Source organism: Planococcus citri, chromosome 3 (assembly GCF_950023065.1).
Source record: "Planococcus citri chromosome 3, ihPlaCitr1.1, whole genome shotgun sequence".
In the NCBI taxonomy this organism is placed as follows: Eukaryota; Metazoa; Arthropoda; class Insecta; order Hemiptera; family Pseudococcidae; genus Planococcus; species Planococcus citri.
The window spans coordinates 21115109-21136770 of record NC_088679.1 but is presented as its reverse complement, the minus strand read 5'-3'; the positions used below and the strand labels follow the sequence as shown (position 1 = coordinate 21136770).

General features: G+C 31.5%; 1 protein-coding gene across 7 annotated transcripts in view; it reads right to left on the bottom strand.

Annotated features, from left to right (window-relative positions):
* Nucleotides 1-21662, bottom strand: part of LOC135841939 (actin-binding LIM protein 3-like) — an 82616-nt gene that overhangs the window by 6789 nt on the left and 54165 nt on the right. For 6 of the 7 annotated variants that reach the window (XR_010558027.1, XM_065359169.1, XM_065359171.1 and 3 more), the window contains exons 3-14: nt 18616-18799; nt 18321-18457; nt 11958-12084; nt 11193-11286; nt 7172-7262; nt 6909-7063; nt 6256-6330; nt 3996-4182; nt 3661-3906; nt 3456-3562; nt 3095-3281; nt 2796-2915 (exon numbers count right to left, since the gene is read on the bottom strand). Coding sequence is in view for 6 of the 7 variants with exons in the window: in XM_065359169.1 (XP_065215241.1) it covers nt 2796-2915; nt 3095-3281; nt 3456-3562; nt 3661-3906; nt 3996-4182; nt 6256-6330; nt 6909-7063; nt 7172-7262; nt 11193-11286; nt 11958-12084; nt 18321-18457; nt 18616-18799 (1710 nt within the window). In the remaining variant the exon portion in view is untranslated. The remainder of the gene's footprint in view (nt 1-2795; nt 2916-3094; nt 3282-3455; nt 3563-3660; nt 3907-3995; nt 4183-6255; nt 6331-6908; nt 7064-7171; nt 7263-11192; nt 11287-11957; nt 12085-18320; nt 18458-18615; nt 18800-21662) is intronic. The other variant, XM_065359168.1, reaches the window with a different exon arrangement.

The following is a 21662-nucleotide window of genomic DNA, read 5'->3' as shown; positions in this document are numbered from 1 at the left end:
GTGATTTCAAATCGTTCTGGAGCCTCCAACGGATTTTCGGCGTTTCCTGTTTTGGAAAAATACCATAAAAAGAGCCCAAATAAAATTCAACACCAAAAAAACTCCAATGTATCCGCTTTGTGACCATTTTGGCCAATTCGGAAATAAATTTTCAAAAATTTTTTTTTTAAAGTGCGAGTTATAATTTTTAAAGATTTAGAATAAGAACGAAAAAATTTAGGAATTTGCTGGAGCCTCCAAAAAATCAGAGAAGGACCGACAAATTGGGTTTACATAGATGGCAAAAACAAGGTATGAACTAAGTTTTAGCTTTTCATACAGCAATCCTCATAAAAGGCGCATTTTTTCGATCAAAAAAAAAAAAAAAAAAAAAAAAATTACCCACTAAAGAAAATTTTGGATTTGAAAAGGCAAAAATTTTTTTTGAAAATTGATTTCCAAATCGTAATTTTATCAGAATAGCTCTAGAAAATTAAGCCTTCTATCCCAATTTGATCAAATTTTGGGGTTTTGGCGGAAACTTGGCCGAATTTGGATACTCAAAAATTCACCAAACATAAAAAAATCAAATCCAGCTCCAGAAATTTGTCCCAATGGTGTATTTTTGAACGCTCTTTCGATTTTTCTACTGACAAAAAATTAAATTGCACCGAATAGATTAAAAATCAAACTACTCAAATACTCATACCTTGAATAACAGACCAATCGCTCGGTCAAAAAATAAATGTGTGCATTTTGAGTAAAATAAAATTTAAAAAAATCATCGATTTGATACCACTGAATGAGAAATGAGTCAATTTCCAGGCCAGTTTATCAAAATAAACAAAAAAATCAGAGAAAAGAAATCAATTATTTAAAAAAAATGAATTTTCTACAAAAAAAAATCGATTGAAATCGACAACAGAAAAATGAAAAATAAATAGGATCAAATTCTAGATTGGTCATCATAATAAGACCAGAACTTGTACTCAATTTCCTCCTCCCCCTCGCCAAAAAAAGGGAAAAAACTTGAAAAAGTAAGTAAAAAGGTAAGTAACCAAAAACCTGGTAAAACGCGAGCAAAACATTTTAAAGCAGAAACAAATGACCAAAAAAAAAAAAAACAAAACATTTTCAAATGCAACTTTTTGAAGTTTTTGGGGAAAATTGACTATTATTTACCAATTTCGCTTAAAAGCGAGTAAATTTGTCAATTTTTGGCAAAGAGCAAGCCTTTGACAGTTTCAGAAAAAATTTGGACTTTTTTGGCAATCATTGGCGAAAAATTATACTTTTTAACAATTATTATACCAAAGCGTGATTTTGGACAACATTTGGAAAAAAATGAGACTTTATGGAATTTTTAGCCAAAAGCGATAATTTTTAGCTATGTATCCAAAAAGCGAAAAAATTTGTCAATTTTTAAAGAAGCAAAAACTTTGACTATTTTTGACAAAAATCAAGAATTTTTGGGAATAATTGACAAAAAATTGTAATTTCGAGGAAAAAGAAGAGACTTCTGACTCTTGCGAGTAATTCTTGAACAAAAGGAGACTTTTTAGCAATTTAGTTAAATACCTAGCAAGAATTATTGTCAAAAAAACAATACTTTAATAATTTCAACAAAAAGCAGAACTTTTGGTTAAAAAACAGATACTTTTTCGTAATTTTTGTCAAAGAACGTGACTTTTGAACAATTTTTCAAAAATATGAGCCTTTTTGAAATTCTTCACAACAATTTCAGCATCAAGTAGGAATTATTTGGAACCATATATTGACAAAAGAAGTGATCGTTTTTAGCAATTTTTGCCAAAGAAGAGACTTCTGTTTGGGTATTTCTTAAAAAAAAAAAAAAAAAAAAAAAAAAAAGGAAAAATTGAGACTTTTTGAAATTTTTTGCAAAAAAGCGACCATTTTGCTCGTAAGCAAAAAACAAATCAAATTCAACAATTTTAAAGTAAGTATCGATTCGATCACAATGATGGATTTAATCACGAAATCGATCTGCCTGATGCAATCGGATGGAAAACAAATACATTTTCACAAAAATCGTTCAAAAAGAATTCAGATTGCAATTTTTCTAAAAACAAAAACCTCTCAAGTCGGACAGAAATTAATCATGCTTTTGAATCAAATATGTACTTTCAACCATGCAACCCAATCTCATAATCTAACTTGGTCAAAAACAGACCAAGGCAACCTACAACGAAATAAAGAGAAGAACATGCAGAAAATACGTTAAAATTTTCAAAACGGATTTTTTAGTGGTATTTCAATTCAGATCACAGCTCATTTTCAAATTTAGCTTAACTCTTGATACGAAATTAAAACACAAAAAAATAAATAATTTTCGTTAGAAAAAAAACCAACATATTAAGAGCAATACAATTTTCAACTACTATTTTGAAAATTTTCAAAGCAGCGTAATGTTAAAAAAATCAAAAACAAAAAAAACAAACTTTTTGTTAAGACATGAATTCGAAAGAGAGAAAAAAAATCATATTTACCAGTTTCAAGATGAATCCATGGAGATCTTAGATTACGAGTACTTAGATCTAACAGATGAAATATTTCCATTTCAGAAAGGGGTAGGGGAAGGAAAGAGAAGAAATAATAAACGAATAGAATCGTAACATCATCATAGACTGTGAATTTTAAATCCAAGATCTAAAATACTCCGCTCACAGCCATTAAAATTTTCAACTTATTTTCCCTCAATTTTCCTCCTTTTTTTGGGGTATTTATTGCAAAAAGAAATATTCCATCTAACTACGTATACTCTAAATAGACATAGAGATGTAATCCGTAATATTTACCATTATAGCTGGAAATGGCTCCGGTAGATCGTCCTACTGACGACCCTCTGCAGCTATAACTACGTTCGAACGGATCTTCTTCTTCCCAAGGTCTCGGATGATCCAAATTTCTCGACGGAGCTGAAAATTACCATACAAAATAATCACTCGTACACTTTGTATTTTTAATTTCATCGCGTTTGCGTGATTATTTCGTTTTCATAGTATTTACGGAGTAATTAAAGTATGAAAAAAGACATCGTAAATGGCATTACGAGCGAGTACAGTACGAAATAAAATGAGAGCAATAAAATAATTACATGCGTTAATAGGTGACTGGTAGCGTAACCGATAAGCGGGTTCTTTGGACGCAGAAGGGCATCTAGAAGCGTTACGAGGATCGATGTGCGATTGTTTCCACTTTTGGAGTTTTTCGCGTTCTTTTAAATTCTGTAAAAATACTTTGCCGATACCGGAGGCGATTTTACTCAGCTCTTCTTCTTCTTTCTGCAAATTACATAAAATTTATCTTATCAAGAACATGAATTTCAAAACTGATTTTTTTTCTTTCAATTAATTAGACAAGAGCACAAGACAGAAAGGAAAATTCAATTCAAAGTCATTTTTTTATTCGACGTGATTCAAATATCGAACCCAGAGGCCAATTCTGGATACACCTACCTTGATTCTATGTTGACCATCTTCTTTCCTCTCGACTCTATCGACTTCGTCTTCATCATCCGAAATAGAAACTTCTTTGTAACTATCAGACCATCTTTTTCTACGTTCTACATTTACAAAAAAAAAAAAAAAAATACCTCATGAAAACTCAATTTTACACATTTACCTTTTTTCCAACAATATTTTCAATTTATTCGTATCTTACCAGGATCCGAATACGGATAAGGAGGTGCTGGGAAATCATCCCTTTCGATTTTGGCTTTTTCGCCTCGAGGAGGTGGTTTGGCAGCCGGAAAATGGGCTAATTCTATTGGTTCTTCGTTATTCATATGGGGTGACTTCGGTCTGGGCGTTTCGCTTCTTATACTTTCGACTAATACTTTCATCGCCGATTTACCTCCAGCGCTTTTCAAAGTTGAACTTCGACTACTGCCTCGAATACTTGAGGCGGCTGTAACAGTAGGTAAATTCAATGTTAGTTATATGTATATAAGTTAAATCATTCGATTTATTTTTAAAAATACGTAATTCGGTTCTTACATGTTGGACGATGGAAATGAGGCGACGTTGGAGGTTTATCGTACGGTTCAATTGGTCGTTTTAAATATCCTAAAGATGGTTCTTCCGTTAAATAGCTATACGTGTAAATTCGGCTGATATCTTCGTAACGTGGTTTATTATATTCTCGTAATATTAATCCGGGGCTGCTAGATCGGAACGGGTAATGCTACGCAAAACAGAACAAAAATTTTGTTAGAACTGTAATAATTTTTTAAAAATTAATTCCATAAGAAATATTTGTTCAATTTCAAAATAAAAAATGTGAATAGGTATAATTTTATTTATTTATTTTGTGTTTTGATTCGCGTATTTTTTACTCCTCATTTTCAACAGCTTGAGCCAGCGAAAAAAAATAGGAACTTACACACAAATTTTCACTTATGAGAATAATTTTTTATTGGAAAAATAGTGGCTTAAATAATTAAGGTACGTACCTACTCGAGTAAAAAAAATATTACGAATTGAGAAGCAATGAAATTAAAATAACCACTTCATAAATTTTCAGCAAAAAGCTGAAGGTCATTCACCCTCCCTTCCAAACAAAATTGAAACTTTTGTGAGGAAAAGTCGTAAAATTTTCATTTAAAAAAAAAATCAAAGTGGTAAAAAGAAGTGCACTTCGAGCAGAATATTTTAAAATTTTCTCCTTCTCCCCTCTCCTAATTCTCTACAGATCTTCAATGAGGAATTCGAATGAGGTGAAATTGTGACCCTTCGAATTCTGACACCTAATAAAACATGTTTTTGGGAAACAATTTTCACTTCTCTTAAAAAAAAGAAATCATACTAATTGTGAGTCCTCTTTTTCATTATTACAAAAGAAAAAACAAAAAGTAACTTCTTTTAGAAAAATAAATCTTTTTAAAATCGAATGAAATCTTGTCAAAATCGTATGAAATATTATCAGAGAAAGAAAAGGAAATTTTCCTTTGGATTGCAAGTGAAAAAAGAATCTAAATAGTAAAAGTTTCCACTTTTATTTTCGTCAAAGTAAATTGAAAATTACCATAAATTGATAAGAAAATTTGAAAAATTTGGCAACATACCGTAATAAAAATTGCTCGACAAGTCACCAGTTTAAAATGAGCAAAATATTATAAAAAAAAGCAAAATTTCAAAAAAATATATGTACAGCAAAAAATGCCCAAAATATTAGAAAAACTGTTAAAAATCACCAAAAACGTAATAAAATGATACCAAAATGAAAAAAATTGCAAAAATTACGTAAATTATCATTTATAAAACTGTAGAATTGAAAAAAAATCGAGAAAAATTATCAAAAGTTGGTGAAATTTCAGTGAATTTTTGCCAGAATTTGGCAACAATGCCACGAAAACATTGTTAATTAAATGTATGTATTATAGAAATGATTGAAAATTACATAACTAAAAATGGATAAAATATATCAGAACTTGAGCAAAAAGTAAAAAAAAATCTCCGACAGTCTACTAACTAACGTTGTTATTTAAAAACATCACAAATATGAATATCTACACCAATAAAAAGGCCTTCTGAATGAAGATGCTCCTCCTAATTAAGCACCGTTCTTAAAAAAACGCCTCTATAATTTAATTGATAATCCTTTTTCATTTTTACAGTAAAAAAAAAAATGAAAAAAATAGATTTGATCAGTTTTATGATTCTAATCATAAAACTGTCATAAAACTGATCAAATTATAAACCTTATTTTAGTGTTACGATACAAAAATTGGGAAATTTTCAAGATTTTCAAAATTTAAAAAAAAATGACATTATTATTTCTTCAAAAATCACCGAAATTATAAAAATAGATCAATACTTGAAAATTATGCAGTATTTTCAAAATATAATAAAAGAGAAATACTTCATTATTCAAGCACCTATAACTAGATGAAGAAATTACAATAAGTAGGTATTCAAAATACTTCATTAAAATTCTAAAAAAAAATTATTTTCTCACGCCACACATCTCTCTTTTTCTTTTAAAAATGAAATCACAACTGGACAAAAATCGTCAATCATTTCCATCTGCTTTCTTACACTTTTCTAATTTATAAAATTTAAATAACGACATTCTTCGAAAAAAATCTAGCAATAGAAAAAACAAATACTTCAATTACTCAAGCAAAGCGACAAAATGAAAGCCAAACGAAAAAAAAAGGCCTAAATTAAATTATTAAGATAATAAAAATAAAAAACAAATAAAAAAGGGGGGAGAAAGTACATAGGTACATTACATACATTCTAGCATTCGACTTACCTTACGACTTAGACTATTGCAAAGGCTATTGCACAGAGATCCATTATAGCTAGATGTGCGAGAATGAAGCGAAAACTGAAAAACAATAAAATAAAGACAATGCACAAAGCTAAAAGCAAAACTACACGTACGTACAGAAAAAAAAATCATAATAAAATATAAAAAAGGAAAAAAACGAAATAAAAATGATTTCAAAAAACAATACCTACAATACACTCTACACTTCTACAGTACATCCTCATAAGTCATAATTCTCTTCTAATACTCTACATTACCTAATGAACTTTTTTTTTGCTAAACTAATACATCTTCTATGAGATCATGCAATCAGAAGAAAAAAACAAAATAAAAGCCATCATCGTAATCATCTCGTAGTAATACTCGTACAACTTTACAGAGTCATTTTGAACTTGACCTCACACGTGAGTATAGAAAAAAATCACACATAAAATCTTTCTCGAAACGCTCATAGTCAGTACATCTCCATAAAAGTACATACGTTGCAGATACATATGATCCTTGTATCGAGATCGAGACTCAAGACTGGAGCAAAACAGCAGCGTACCAGTATAGCGGTAGCAATATTCATTCAAAATGAAAAAAAGAAACACAAAAGCTATTCGCTGCAACTGGATGTTTACAGTAAACCATACCTGTGTTTCACTAACAGCTGAACTACTAAGATGATCAAATTCTCTATCGGTTTCGTGTCCATTCAGTGCTAAATGCGATCCACTACCTAATCCGTTAATTATTGTGCCATTTTCCGTCGGTCCAGGACCACACTTCGGATGCCAAATAGCACCTCCTGTGTAATCAAACATACATTAGAGTACAGTTCGGTTTAATTCGAATTACCTCTGATGAGGTTTTTTCTCCATCGGATGTACATACAGATACTGATAGCGATACATACCTTGTAAATACATTTCTTCTCCATCGCCGAATGGATCACCACATTTGGTACATCTAGCGCAAGTAGGATGGAAATGATGATTATCTCCGGCCTGTACAAGAGTAAAAGAACGACATTAAACGTAGGTCAATCGAAAATTTTAACCTTACATGAACAAATGAACGTATGATTAAAGTACCTATGGTGAATTTTCTCAATAAAACACAACACAACGTATTCCATTCAAATTTTTCCTATTTTTTAAAAAGTTGACTTAAATAAGGCAAATCAGCAGATACAATAAATAACGATGAGGTATCTAAGTCTATTATTTAAATTCTACTCTCATCACTCATTTCTGCATAAATCTTGTTATTTTTTTTAATTATTTTTTCAAAAATTTACTTTTAATCAACTATCGTTAATTTTTTGTTCGTTTCCAGAAATATTAAGGATTAAAACAGACTAATTTCACACAAAATTTATGCAAATTGATTTTTTTTTTTTTTAAAAGCGTAAAACTTCAAAATTTACCAATAATAATGGACACTAATTAATGATGAACTAAATTTAAATTGAACAATTTATTTTTTTAAATTGAGAACCAGAAATCCTTTTTGTAATAAAATGATAAAATTAATAGCTGAAAAAAATTATGACAATCAAAGTGAAATTTAATCTTCAGGGTGTCGGAGTCTGACAAACATTCAAAATTGAAAATCAGGACTTTGGCGGGATATTTTTCAAACATTTGATAATTTTTTTTTGAGGGGCTCAAAATTATATACATCGATTTTTTGCTTCGGATCAGAGTTCGGACGTTTTAAACAACGCAATGTTTGAAACATGTTTAAAACAAAAAAATCGTATGAAACATCTGGTTTGAAACATGTTTTTTCTATAAGAACTTGTTTTTTTTTTCAAATTTTTCTGGCAGTTTTTGTATTTTTATTGGGAAAAAGTAATAAAAATAGAAAATTCTGATTTCATTTTAAACAAAAAAAAAATGTTTTTGTTTTTTTTTTCTCAACTCAGTTTCGGATATTTCTATTTTTTTTCGGAGGGAGGGAAGACGAAAGGAGGTGGGAGGTGGGGAAAGGGATTAAAAGCAAGTGCTAAAAATATTTCAACTATTTTAATTTTTTGTTTTTTCAAATTTTAAAACCATTTTATTGTATGTAGGTACTTTTTCAACGTCAGTAAGTATTTTTTTTTTTCAAAAAATGTGCTTAGGAACTTATTTTTAGAAAATTGCTTTGAATAAGAGAAGACCTGCTTATTTGATCAAACGAAGTAAAGGCGAAAATTTTTGAAATTTTCCATCAGCAAAATTGAAGAGTTCTAAAAAGTAGGAAAATTTAATATTTTTTTCATGTGATTGTGTAATAAATTTTTTCATTTTTCAAAATTCTACAAAGGGTAACATAACTTAAAAATTTTCAGTGGGGTGTTGGGAACAGACAGGTTTTTTTGATGAAAAGCAGGTCTTGCAGAATTAGCAATCATAGCAAGACTATTAGACACCCTGTAAAATTGAATGTTTCAACTTTTTCCCAATTTTTAGTTATGTGGTTCGTGGCTCCTTCCTCCAAGAAAATCTCTTGCATTTTTTTCGAGGTGAAAAAAATATACTGTAACGTCATCTTTGAAAATGTGAGCTTACTTTTTTTAAATAATTTTTGAAAATTGAAGAGACCAAATGTTTTGATGATTCTCTGTTCGTACTTGTATAGCATCGTTTTCAGTGACGAGCCAAGGGGGAAGGACTGAAGCGATTGCTCCTCTTTGAAAATGAAAATTCTAAACAAAACATACAAAAATGGGCAATTTTTCGTTGTTTGAACCAATTTTTTGAAAAATATTTGTTCTCGCTTCGCATTTTACGTTGATTATCATAAATTTGACGTTTGTAATCACCTACATGAAGGGTTTTCAAAAAATTACCTCAGATTTCAATCCCCCCCCCCCAAAATCTGGGTTTGACTCCTCAGAAAAATCCTGCCTACGTCATTAACCATATTTTCAATACCACTTTTCAAAATATTTTTTATAGAATGCAAACCTGATTTTCGAAAATTAATTCTAAAAAAAACACAGATTTTTCTATTCAAGGAAAGCAAGAACGAACAATTTTTATAAAATTTCACGTTTTTTTTTAATTTATGTTTTTGGAAAAATACTATTTGGGAATTTGGAGACAATTTCCGAAACTTTATCACTACTTTTTCACTACTTTTTTCACTACCTTTTTTCAACCAAATTTTCAGAATGCCATTCACTCGACCCCCCCCCCCCAATTAACACACAAAAAAATTAACAAAGTCAAATTTTGCACATGAAAATTTTTTCAAAAAATGAAAACTGGAAGAAAATGAGTAATTATAATCAAAATTATTGAAAAAAAACAATACAAATAAACGAGCTTATTATATTCATCATAAAACAAGGTGTCAACCAATGTCTTCAACATCCCAAGATTTTTTTCAAGCAAGCGGATGTCGAAAATATAATTTTATCATTTCAATTTTTGATTTTTTCTTCACATTAAAGGTTCTTGCTCATGCAATGAAATTGGGCAAATAAAAAACTTTTTTTTAACCAACCAAATTTTTAATTTCGAGAGGGAGGTACATGTAAAAAAACGATGATTTTTAGTGTGATGAAATTCAAAATTGGAAAAAAAATTAAACGAAGCCCGAGCGAAGCGAGGGTAGAAGCTTTCAAAAATTCATGTTACCAGAAGTGAAAAAAAAATTCTTCATGCAGGGAGGAGTTTATTTTTCTGATTCAAACTTTGAACATTTCTTGAATTTCAACAATAGCTTTTTATGGGGAGAAAGAGTAAATAGCCCGAGCGAAGCGAGGGCAAAAGCTCTCAAGAATGTGTAATTCAAGCTCTAAAAAAGTCGACAAATGAGCTCTTTTCTACGGAATAAAGAATGAGAAAAAGGAACGAATCCGAATTTTTTCATTTTTTCACTACCTTTTTAACAAAATTCACTACTTTTTCACTACTTTCACTACCCATTTTAAAAATCACTACGTTTTCACTACTTTCACTACTTGCACTACCTGTTAGATACCCCGAGCACAATCCGTTTTGAATTTTCACAAACAAAATCACCAATTTATATAAATAGACTTCGTGAGTGTAATTTTCTGATTTGGAAGTAAAAATTGAAAAAAAAATCCTTTAAATTCTTTTCACTGCTTTAAGAGTAAAATTCGCTCACTTTTCTTCATTTTCAAGGGGTTTCTGACAATAGACGTCCTATAGATTGGTACACCGCCAGAAAAAAATTCCAGCAACCAAATTCCAATTTTTAATTCTAGGTACGATAGGCAAATTCCTAAAAATTTCAACTTGGTTATTTTTCAAATCAAAAAACTCTAAATTTGATCAAATTGATGAGGTAGAAATCTGACAGATTTAAACACTGTTGATCACTGAAAAATCCAAAAACAACTGCAAGCTCCACAGATCGACTCTTTAATCACCATCAATTGATTCAAGAGATGAAACAAATTCCAATTTGATCAAATTTTGATTTTTTTCACAGGAAGCGGCCATAAGCCAGGTTCCCTCTTCAAAAATTTGTCAAAAATTAAAACATCAAATTCAGCACTTGAAATGTTAATTTTTAGTACATTTGTGGATGTTCATTCTTTCTATTTTCTTCAACTGTCAGTCTATTAAATTTTCTATTGGGGGAGGGGGAATACCATCCTTGTACGTAGAACAATTATTATATGGAAAGAAAAAGAAAATATGTCATACAACGAAGCGAAATCCATGATTTCGCTTCGTTTTCCAGACAGCATCAACCCATCAGAGAATTTTCAGAAGTACCTACCATTTTTTTTTAAATGTACACTTGGCTAATTTTCATTTCATTTTTACAACATATGTGTCAATTTTTACGAATTTCCAAACTTTGTAAATACCAACCATTCAGTTCATTGCACATCTATTAAAAAAATTCACCTCTCATAAACATAAAATACTTGATCATATCGTGTTCAAACGACAAAATCCGCTTACCTGTAACACCTTTCCTGATATGAATCTCGTACAATACGCGCATTTGACTCCAAACAACTTTTGATAATCTTTCTCACAATATGGCACGCCATCTCTGAAACCATAAACAACGTATAACCGTTTATTATCCGCAAAAATACGGTACCGTGTGGCGTGTATCGACTGTCGAAACATTAAACGGTAGGTTAGGTACCACCATCGTGGATACATAAACTCTATATGTACTGGTTAAATGGTCAATTGACATTAAAGATGTCAATTTGAAAACTCGATTGGTAAAATTTAATTATATCCAAGGTCTAAATTTCGGAAATTAGCTTATATCGACGAGTGTCTCTATTGATTGATGATTGTTTTCACCTCCAAGTCCTGCAATGCAATGTCCGCGATACTTAGTCGTCAGACTTCATGAAAAAAATGGAGGTGGCGGCGTCGGCGGTGAAGATCAATTCGATATCGACTACAAAGTACTTACGTCTATTACATCATCGATATATTTTTTTTTCACAAGACAGGCTGAGGCAGTCGCGGCCGAATGTTGGGAAAATTAAAAATAGCTTACGTTTTATAGAATAATTTAGATCTCATTTACAAACGCACCCACATCGTAATAATCGGTCGGTCGGTTAATGATGTCAATTATAAAATTGTTGTCGTGTAAGTACGCTGCGCACACGTCTCCTCTTGGACATATGTATATTATAAGGCTACGTATTAGTATGTACTATGTACTTGTTACGTATAGAGATAATACGAGATACTAACTTTCCCATGTATTCTCCGTGTAGAACAGCATTACATGTATGACATTTGAAACACCATACGTGCCATTGCCGATCCAGAGCAATTAATGCTTGACCTTCTTTCAAATCGTCGCGGCATCCGGCGCAATCTAAACGAATTGAAATAAATTAATCGAAATTTATTATTAATATTATTAATTAACCGTGTGCATGTAATATTCTATATTTTAGTTCGGAGTACACAGCTCGTGTATTCTTTAATCTATCAATGATTCTAAGAAACCCATTCAATAAGACGATATCACGTGTCTAACGAAGTAAGAAAGGGAAGGAGGTGAAATGAATTCACCATTATCTGAGCATAAGTCTAGAGCACAATTTTGAGCTGCTGAAGTTGATTTTTCAATTTTTGGAGAATTTTTGAAAATTATGGAAGTAACTTGTTGATGAATAAAGAGTAAGTCTTGAGATAAATATCCAAAAAAGACCTGCTAAATCGATTGTGACCATTTTTGAGTTAATCTGGAGCCTCTAACAAAAATGAACGATTTTTTCAGTGTTTTCTGGAGCGATTTGAAATTTCTGGAGAAAATTAAAAAATCGCTGGAGGCTCCAGAATGGCCCAAAACTAGTAGTTTTTGACGTGTGGGAGTTAAATTGAAGGATTTTCATTCAAATTGGTTCATTTTACACAAAAAATCTATATTACTTCATCAATAAGTTTAAAAATCGCCCCTAAAAACAGACTTTAAAATTCTTAAAATTTGTCAAAAATTCGTCAAAAACCCATAAATGAACCTCAACGCCTAAAATTAGTGTTACAGATAAAGACTAATTTGGCACTCTTCATTTTTCAAATAAAAGTTCTTCTATTTAAAACGACGATTTATAATTTTCGCAACTAATTTACCACAAGTAAAGGTGTCAAAGAAGATAAAAAGTATAAATACAGATAATATTTATCTTTGTGTTCTGTCCGATGACGTCTAGCTCACGATCAGTACAAGTTGCCTACGCTTTCGAGCAGGTATACTATCTACAAAAGTGGTGCTTTATGTGTATTATTACGTCGAATACTCGTAGATGAGTCATTGAGGTACAATATGGGCATATGGATTGTAACCTGAACAGCCTCGAGGTGAGATGTATTCTTTTCTAATGACTACTTTCTTTATACCTTCGGGCGAAAGGAGAAAAGAAAAGAAGACCTAACACAAGGAAGGAGAGAAGAACTGAATAATCTCTGTACATTGTACAATTTGAGGATCACTCGACAAAATTTCTCAATAAAAACAAACACGTGCAATTTTTTTGTATGTATTTATAGTTTCGAAGAACCAGCTTGATCCAGTTCGAGGAATTTTTAACTTCAATTTTTCACTGTCAAGAAAGGTCAAGGTAATCTTGATCTCGAATCATCATTTGCACAGTCCAATTTTGCTATAAAACGCATTCAACTACGACTAAAACATTTTTCCTAGCCCAAAATTATAGTATAGACAGACGTTGCGAAATGATAACGAAGTGAAATAGTTTTAATATTACCTATAGACATTAAATTCGCGAACCTCAATCTTATCATCGTTTCCACGTAATTGTCACCAAATGAGACGAGAAGATGGCGCGATAAACACGAAAAACACCTAATTTTAAGTATACTTTTGCACTTTTGCATCGTATAGTTAAAATCTGAGTTCGCTGATAAGCTACAAAGCTACATCACATCGTTCGTGTACAAGATATTGTATAGATTCGTAATATTCTGCGAAACGTAATCAACGAATTCCCAATCTTTTCGCCGAGTCGTCGCAAACTTTAGCGTGGAAAAAAATATTGATTAGATTTGCACTTCCAATAATCGCATGATCGGCATAATTTAAAATATCGGTATGAAATGAATTTTCGTAAGTCTAATAATAATGTACACGATAAGCATTAAGTATAATGTCATTTACATAGCCATATTTTGCACGATTTTTGTAAAATTTCCTATCACAATTTTGAAAATTTTCTCTACAAATGAATAACTCCCCCCAAGTGGAGCACTGGTCATCAAAAAATCAACTCGTCATCTCGAAAAAGCTTGAATTAAGTGATCGAATCATTTGATTTACACAATCTACTTACAAAATAATTTGTGAATGAGGGGGGGGTCTATACAAATAATATATATGAAATGGAACAAAATAAGCTTATTTGACGTAATTTGGGTAAAATCAGTTGAATTATGATTAGATATCATGTTCAGAATCTCGTGTAAGTAACCAAAATTCCTACTTTCAGGTAAGAAAAAAAAATCCTTCACCTAAACAATTACCTATATATCTCCCTATCGATCAATCGAGGGATGAAGGTTGAATTGAGAAAAGACTTCAGGAAGACGTGCGAGTGCGAGAGGAAGGGAGTAAAAAAATAACATCCAATATGGTGGGATTGGTGGGTAGATAGTTTTGATTTTTTTTTGAAATTTTATGGAGCCTGAAAAAACTTATAACCGAATGAACTCAACGAAACTAGAAAAAATTAATCATTTTTCAAACCAATGATTACCGATACACTCTCATAGAAGATAGCAAGAGCGCACAAAATTCGACAATTTTGAACATTTTTCACCAAGAATCATTTCTGTTTAAAAATACATACCTATATAAATTGAATGATTTAATTTTGTTGAAAATATTTACATAAATTTTCTTCGAGGGATGGAGGGAGGGGGGGGGGTGCTCAACAAACTTTCAAAACCCAAATGCATGACTCTTTCATGACCTTCAATCTTCGGACAAAACACCAAGATAAAAACCATATTGGAACCCCCCCCCCCACAATAAACAAAATCTGCACAGATTTTCAACAAAATTGAATCATTTAATTCCTAAAAGAAAATAGGATGAATTAAAAATGTCCATTTTTGGTGAAAAAATGACCATCACATTCAGGATACATTTTCAGGTGAACAAAATGTGACCATTTTTAGTATAAAAATCAAAAGAATTTTCAATTTCAACGAAAAATAGTTGAAAAAATTCGTACTGCAAAAAGTGAAAAAAATTGACTTCAATTTCAAGAAAAAATGTGTCAATTTCTGGTATGCAAAATATGGCCATTTCGGTGGAGAGGGGAGGGTATATTTTTGGTTTTAAAATGTCAATTTTTAGTGAAAAAAAATCACTATAAAATTGTTGGTGAAGAAATGTTGATTTTTTGGGCGCAGAAGTGGGGGGGGAGGGGTGTAATGATCATAACTGGTAGAAAAAACCAGAAATTTCCATTTTAATGATAAAACATGATATTTTGAGTGAAAAATTGGAAATTTTTTGAGGAAATAAAGACCACGTTAACATACAGTTTTAGTGAAAAAGTGAAAATTTTCAGAGAAAAAATTCAGTCAAGTAACCAAGATATTTTAGTGAAAAATTTTGCAATTTTCAACACTGTTGCTTCATGAACATTCAGAATTCATGAAACAAAAATGAATGACTGATTCATTTAGATCATGTTACATATACATGATTTTCTGCAGTTTTTTTTGTTTTTTTGTTTTTTAGATATAGTTAGTAAGAAAATGATCAAATTTTGAAGAAAAGAATTCTAGAACTTCTGAATTAGACTAAGGTAAAGTGGGGTAATTCCGATAGCAAGCCCTAGCTTTGTTGCAAAACACATTTTGGCACAAATGATGAAGAAAGTAGGTATAGTTTTAGTGCTAACCTACACCCATTAATGATCAGATGGTTCATCTGCTCTGTTTTGTCAAGTCTGTGCAGTGTTCAAAATCTGAATGCCCAAATCCTTTGCCGCAAAAAACAGTGCACTTTTGAAACTCGTTTTTATCGTTCAAAACTTGTTGAAAAATTCTGTTTAGAAGCTGATAGCTATTTGATGAATACGTGTTAAAGTGTCAGTACATCTTTTGATTTTGCTTTTATAATTATTTGTTTGGTGGCATTGAATTATTAAACATGTCGATCATTTTTCATGCTGTGGGGTAATTCCGATAGCCCAGCAAAATTGTCCTGCAGTGTTTTTTTCGCTGTTTTGATGTATTATAGTTTTAGGGGGTCGAAATTATCAAAGAAAATCCTCAAAACGGGGCATTTTTCTCTAGTTGGTCTAGTTTTCAAAAATTATGCCTCAAAAATGCATATTTGTAGAAAAAATTTAATTTTTGTTCTAATGATTCAATTTACATGAAATGAAAACCTAAATATGCAATAAATGGTATATTTCAACATTACTGGCTCGGAATTACCCTGGGAGAATTCCTTTCCTTACAAACTCATTATCGGAATTACCCCATTTTTGGGGTAATTCTGATAACTCAACCTTCCAAAATGTTTTTTCAATTATATGTATGAAGCCTTCACACAAATCACTCTTCAATATAGTCAATGTGTAGCTGAAGGACGCAGGAATAAAGTTGTTACATCTTTTTTGCCCCAAAATGTACAGGAAATCCAAAAAATCAGAAATTGCTAAAATTTTGAATTTTGCCATCGGAATTACCCCACTTTACCTTATAATGAATTTTGACCTTTTTTTATTTCACCGGGAAGGTTAAACATTTGACCTAAAAATTTGGAATTTTAAACATTGATAAGATTTTTGCGAGGGGGGGGGTCTTTCCAACATTTTTGCATGATTCTGACTTTTGAAAATTCGGGAAAAAAATTCATTCGATTTTCCAACATTATATGCCAGCCTTTTTAACACTTGAAAAAAATTGATAAATTTTAAATCACTTTATAAGGCATGAAATATTTTCAAAAACTTGGAAAAAATTCAAATGAATTTCTGACATAATACCTGATCACATTTTTAAAAAACTTTAAAGAGTGACAAATTTTTGACATTTTGATACCATTATTAGTACAATCAGACTTTTAAAAACTTGGAAAAAATGCAGCCGATGAATTCTTGATATGAAGGTAAACTTTTGAAAACTTTTTTAAAAATTGACAATTTTGATATTATATCAGACTTTTAGAAACTTTGAAAAAATTGAACCAATTTTGTACTAATTTTTCAACTTGAAAATAATTTGGCCCGATTCTGACTTTTAAGAACTTCGAAACAATTCCAATGAATTTTTAATACCACTTCAGACTTTTGAAAACTAGGAAAAAATGGTCAGTTTTTGAAATTTCTACTCACATTGAAGTATAGTCTTTTAGAAGTCAAATCTGACTTAAAAACTTGAAAACCCCCATTGGAGTGTTGAAATTACGTCCACGTCAATGACTTTACTTCTTATTTAGAATTCTAGACATTGAGTTGACTATTAAAGCAAAAAAAGTATCCAATGATTCAAAACCATTCTTGGATAGGAGACTCTACACCCATTTTTCATATGCTGGGTTACGATCATTTGGCCATAATTTTGTGCTAGCCTCAATTTTCAAAAAAAAAAAAAAAAATTGATAATAAGTAAATGAAGAGATAAACCGACGAACAAAAAATTTATGCTAAATCACAACGACATCGTAAAACTTGACACCAAATTTCAGGTCAATTAACCTACCTAGTACCTACAGTCCTATAAACCGACAAAAAATTGAAAAAAAACCTCTTCAAAATACAGATTATCAAGACACGTTACTCTTATCACAAAATTTCGAGTACACGAGAGCTTCACCTACCCTCAAAGCTATATACCTGATGCGAGTATCAGATAAGCTCGTAATACACATTTATCGTAAAATTATTAATTCAACAAGCTCTCGACACATCGCTTTATAAATTAGCCTTAACATTGGCCAAGTTGAAAATTACATCGTGAACTATTTGTCTCATATGTACATACATACGTAGCGTACTTGATCATCTTCTCGCGAATTTATGTGTTAATTAACGACCGCGATGTACTACATGCAAATTGATAATAAACGAGTGAAATTTTCACGCAATCTATGCATATCTCACTCCCCCCTCCCCCTGGCTCTCTCTGCACCTGGGTCTCATCTTCGGACATCGCATGCAGACGATCACGACCTTTCCCCAAAACACGTAGTATAGCTAGCGGTGTAAATTGCATCTAAAAATGCACATATTCGACGCTCGTTCGTAATTAAGCAATTAAATTTTATTAATACTCGTCGTCGTATAGCAAAAGAACACTTCAAGAGCAAGAGCAAGGCAGAGGGCACTAAGGTAGCCTGTAATTATCGAGCTGTGTGAGAATTTTCCACATTGCATCGCCACGTCTTCTTATAGATTGGTGACATCGTCATAGACTAGAACAGGTTTGCTCAGAAGCATACCTACCTACTCCATTGGCTATTGGCTTATGATGAGCGAATTAAACGCGACAATGTTATAAAGACGTACAGTATACATGCGTAAGTCGAATAGTATAAATAAATAAACATAGTGTGTATTGCGGATATACCTGTTAGTGTGCCGTTAACAGATGTAGGACTGGTTTGCGAATGAGAATCTATATCTTTGGTCGGTATCTGTGAACATCTACCGCATAACACTTCTTTACCAGTATATGTGACTTTTTCACCTCCCGGAAACGGTTGCCTGAAAAATGCACGCACGTTATTTTTTCATTATACAAATATTCGTTCATTCTCCAATTAAACACCTACGTATGTATCATGTAGGTATATTGGCCAACCCAAACCAATCCAATCCGGTTAGTTGGTTGGTGATCAATTTAGAAATTTGTTTCAACTCACCTACACCGAGCACATTTGAAGCATTTTTGATGATACGTGTTACCTAGCGCTGAGACTACTTCGCCTTCGACAAATTCTTGACAAACGGCGCATTTCGTACCGAACAAACGTTGATAGTCATCCTTACAGTAATAATTATTGTCCTTCTGAAAAAATCCACCTTGAGCTAACGAGTTATTACAAGCTGCAACATATCCAAATACACGCCAAACGTCGTTATAAAAATCGCATTAAATGTGCATGCATAATATTCGATGAAAACACAAAAACTAGTTTTATACGTAAGTAAGTGTAGTTGTATGTAATGTGCATATATTGTACTTTCACGGGCACCCCCCAAAAAAAAACCGAATACATTGTAGTATTTCCAAAAATTCAGCCAACTTATAAATGCATGATGACGTAATCGTCAGGAACTCGACAAAGTATTTTACATAGTAATTGATACCCTTCTCTGTCTCCTCCTCGCCTCGCTCGTGGTCTGGTCTGTTATTCGGGTTTAGTGGGTTGATGTAACATACGTATGTATTTGAGCTAGGAATAGAATACTTAAGTATAAAGTGCCACATATTTTGGAGTTGCATAAAATACGACGAAATATTATTAACTAGGGTAGGAGAACGAGATTCGAGTGATGTAGAAATTTCTCAAAATGAGGGAAAATCTCAAAACACACCACCCATTAGGTACATTCCACATTACAAAATCATTGAAAAAATTGAAAAAAATTGGTCAAAACATCATAAAAAATTTTAAAATGTGTAAAAAAACATTAAAAATAAGTACTATGAAATTGTTTGAAAAAAAATGTGAAGCGAAGATTTGGAAAAAATTGAGCCCTACCACAATAGAGACTATACAATATTGGATAAAAAAATTAATTTTGACCTCGAAGAATTTTATAAAGGGGAGGAAAACATTTTGCACTCGGAATTATTGAAAATTGTAAAAAAAAAAGTCCAAAAAAATTGAAGTACACTTTTAAATTATATTTCGAAAACCAGAGTGTTGAATCAAAATGTTAGAGGGGAAGAGGGAAAGCGGAGAGAACAGAGGGTGAAATTCCTTTAAAATTTGTATAAAATCAATAATTCAGCCATTTTGACAAATTTTGTCATTGCATTCGCTTCTTTGACCCTATAAAACCAAAAAAAGCAAACACCACATAATTTATAACAAAATGAGGACCCATTTAAGGGGCATTTGTTTGCATAAAAATTAAAAATTAAAAAAAAATTAGTCTAATCAACGATTTTTTTGGGGAGGGGGGATGTCAAAATAGGAAGCAATATTCTGTTTTAATCACTCTTAAATCAAAAGAATGAGCGAAATACAAATCGTACAATATTGAAGGGATCGTTGAAAAATTCATGAGGTACCTAATTTAAAAAAAATAAATTTCACATAAACCAAGAAAACTGACATACCTATTTAGGTAGGTAGGTACCTAGCAGGACTATTATAGCAGGACATTTTTTAATCACATTACAATTTTCTTGTATTGTCGTAAGGGGTTCAGAGGTCTCAGAGGTCGGGGGAGGGGGTGATCATGGTCAGGTCAATATTTTACTTTACGTCGATTTTTCCACTCTTTTAATGTGTTTGGACATTTCAAGATTTTTTGGGAGAAGGGGGTCAAAGCGACCTTTTTATATATTACAGCCCATCTCCCTCCTCAATTTTTTCAATAAAAAAAATCAAGTTCTCTGATAAAGTTTACACTTCTTCGCATTTTTTAGGGGGAGTTTTTAAATGGCCAACTTTCAACAGCTCACAGCTGACATGAAAAAAAAATGCAATTTGAATACTTACTTTCAAGAAACATGAATAAAATTGAAAATTTAGTAGTGTAATTCAATGAAACGAAGAAACATTCTTAATTCAAGTTTGGTATTGAAATCGAAAATCAAAAATTCGCACCTTTTTTGTGCTCCTTTTCAGCTTTTGATGTCTCAAAATTGAATTTAAAAAGACAAAAGAACATTTTGTTGCCGAGTTAAACAAGGGGACCAAATTTTAGGATTTTCTTTTATTCTGCTCGAGCAAAATTAAAGAGGGCGAAAGCTCTTGAAAATTTACAATTTGAGAGGTAAGTGAGTACCTATCAAAAACGTTTTTTCAAAAAAAAAAAAAAAAAAACATTTCTGTTCTTTAAAAATAAGTTACAACAGAGGAAAGAAGAAAGGAAAGGGATCTGTTTTTGGCCGAGAAAAACGATAGCAAAAATTTTGTGTATTTTACCATCCTGTTGAAAACCATTTTCTATACAATTTTTTTCATCAGTCGGATGAAAAAAAACAACTAACTTTTTTCAAATTCCACAGAAATGAAAATAATTTGAAAATTTAAAATCTGATTGAAAAAAGCAGGACAAAAGCAGGATTAGCAGGATTTCCAGGAGGGACTGTTACTAGAACTCTCCACAATTTCTCAAAAGTGGTTGTTTTTCAGTCGCAGAAAATTGAAATAAAAAAATTATTCTTGCAGTATTGTTTGAAGAAACAAAAAAAAAGTAAAAATTTGACATTTTGCAATACATAATAATAATAGGTTTTTTGAATTTTCAAAAATTCACCAAAAAGCTAAAAATTAACTTCTACGCTTGAAATTGTAGTTGAAGGATTTTTTCAAATTTATTCGTAGAAAGAAGAGTGACAACTAGTCTTTGTTCATTTTGAAAAATACGGGGTTAAAAAGGGTCTTCACTTCAAGTTTTTTAAATATTCAAGTGATGGCTTTCTTCGTCTACACTTATATCTAAACTATTAAAAGTTCGGATTTTTTGTCAAAAAGTTCATATTTAAACTTTTCAAATACTTCAACTTTAGATTTCAAATCAAGTGTCTATATACCCTCTTAAGACTACGAAAACAGATTTGCTTCAAATTTAACTAATCTTAAAATATGAAATCACATTTCAAAAGGCGGGGGGGGGGGAGAATTATCGAAATAGGAGGACCTCATTTCATTTTTTAATCAAACTGATTCAGGAATAGCTCACATTTTACTGCACTCTGGCTTTATTAAGCCTTCCTCAAAAACATTCA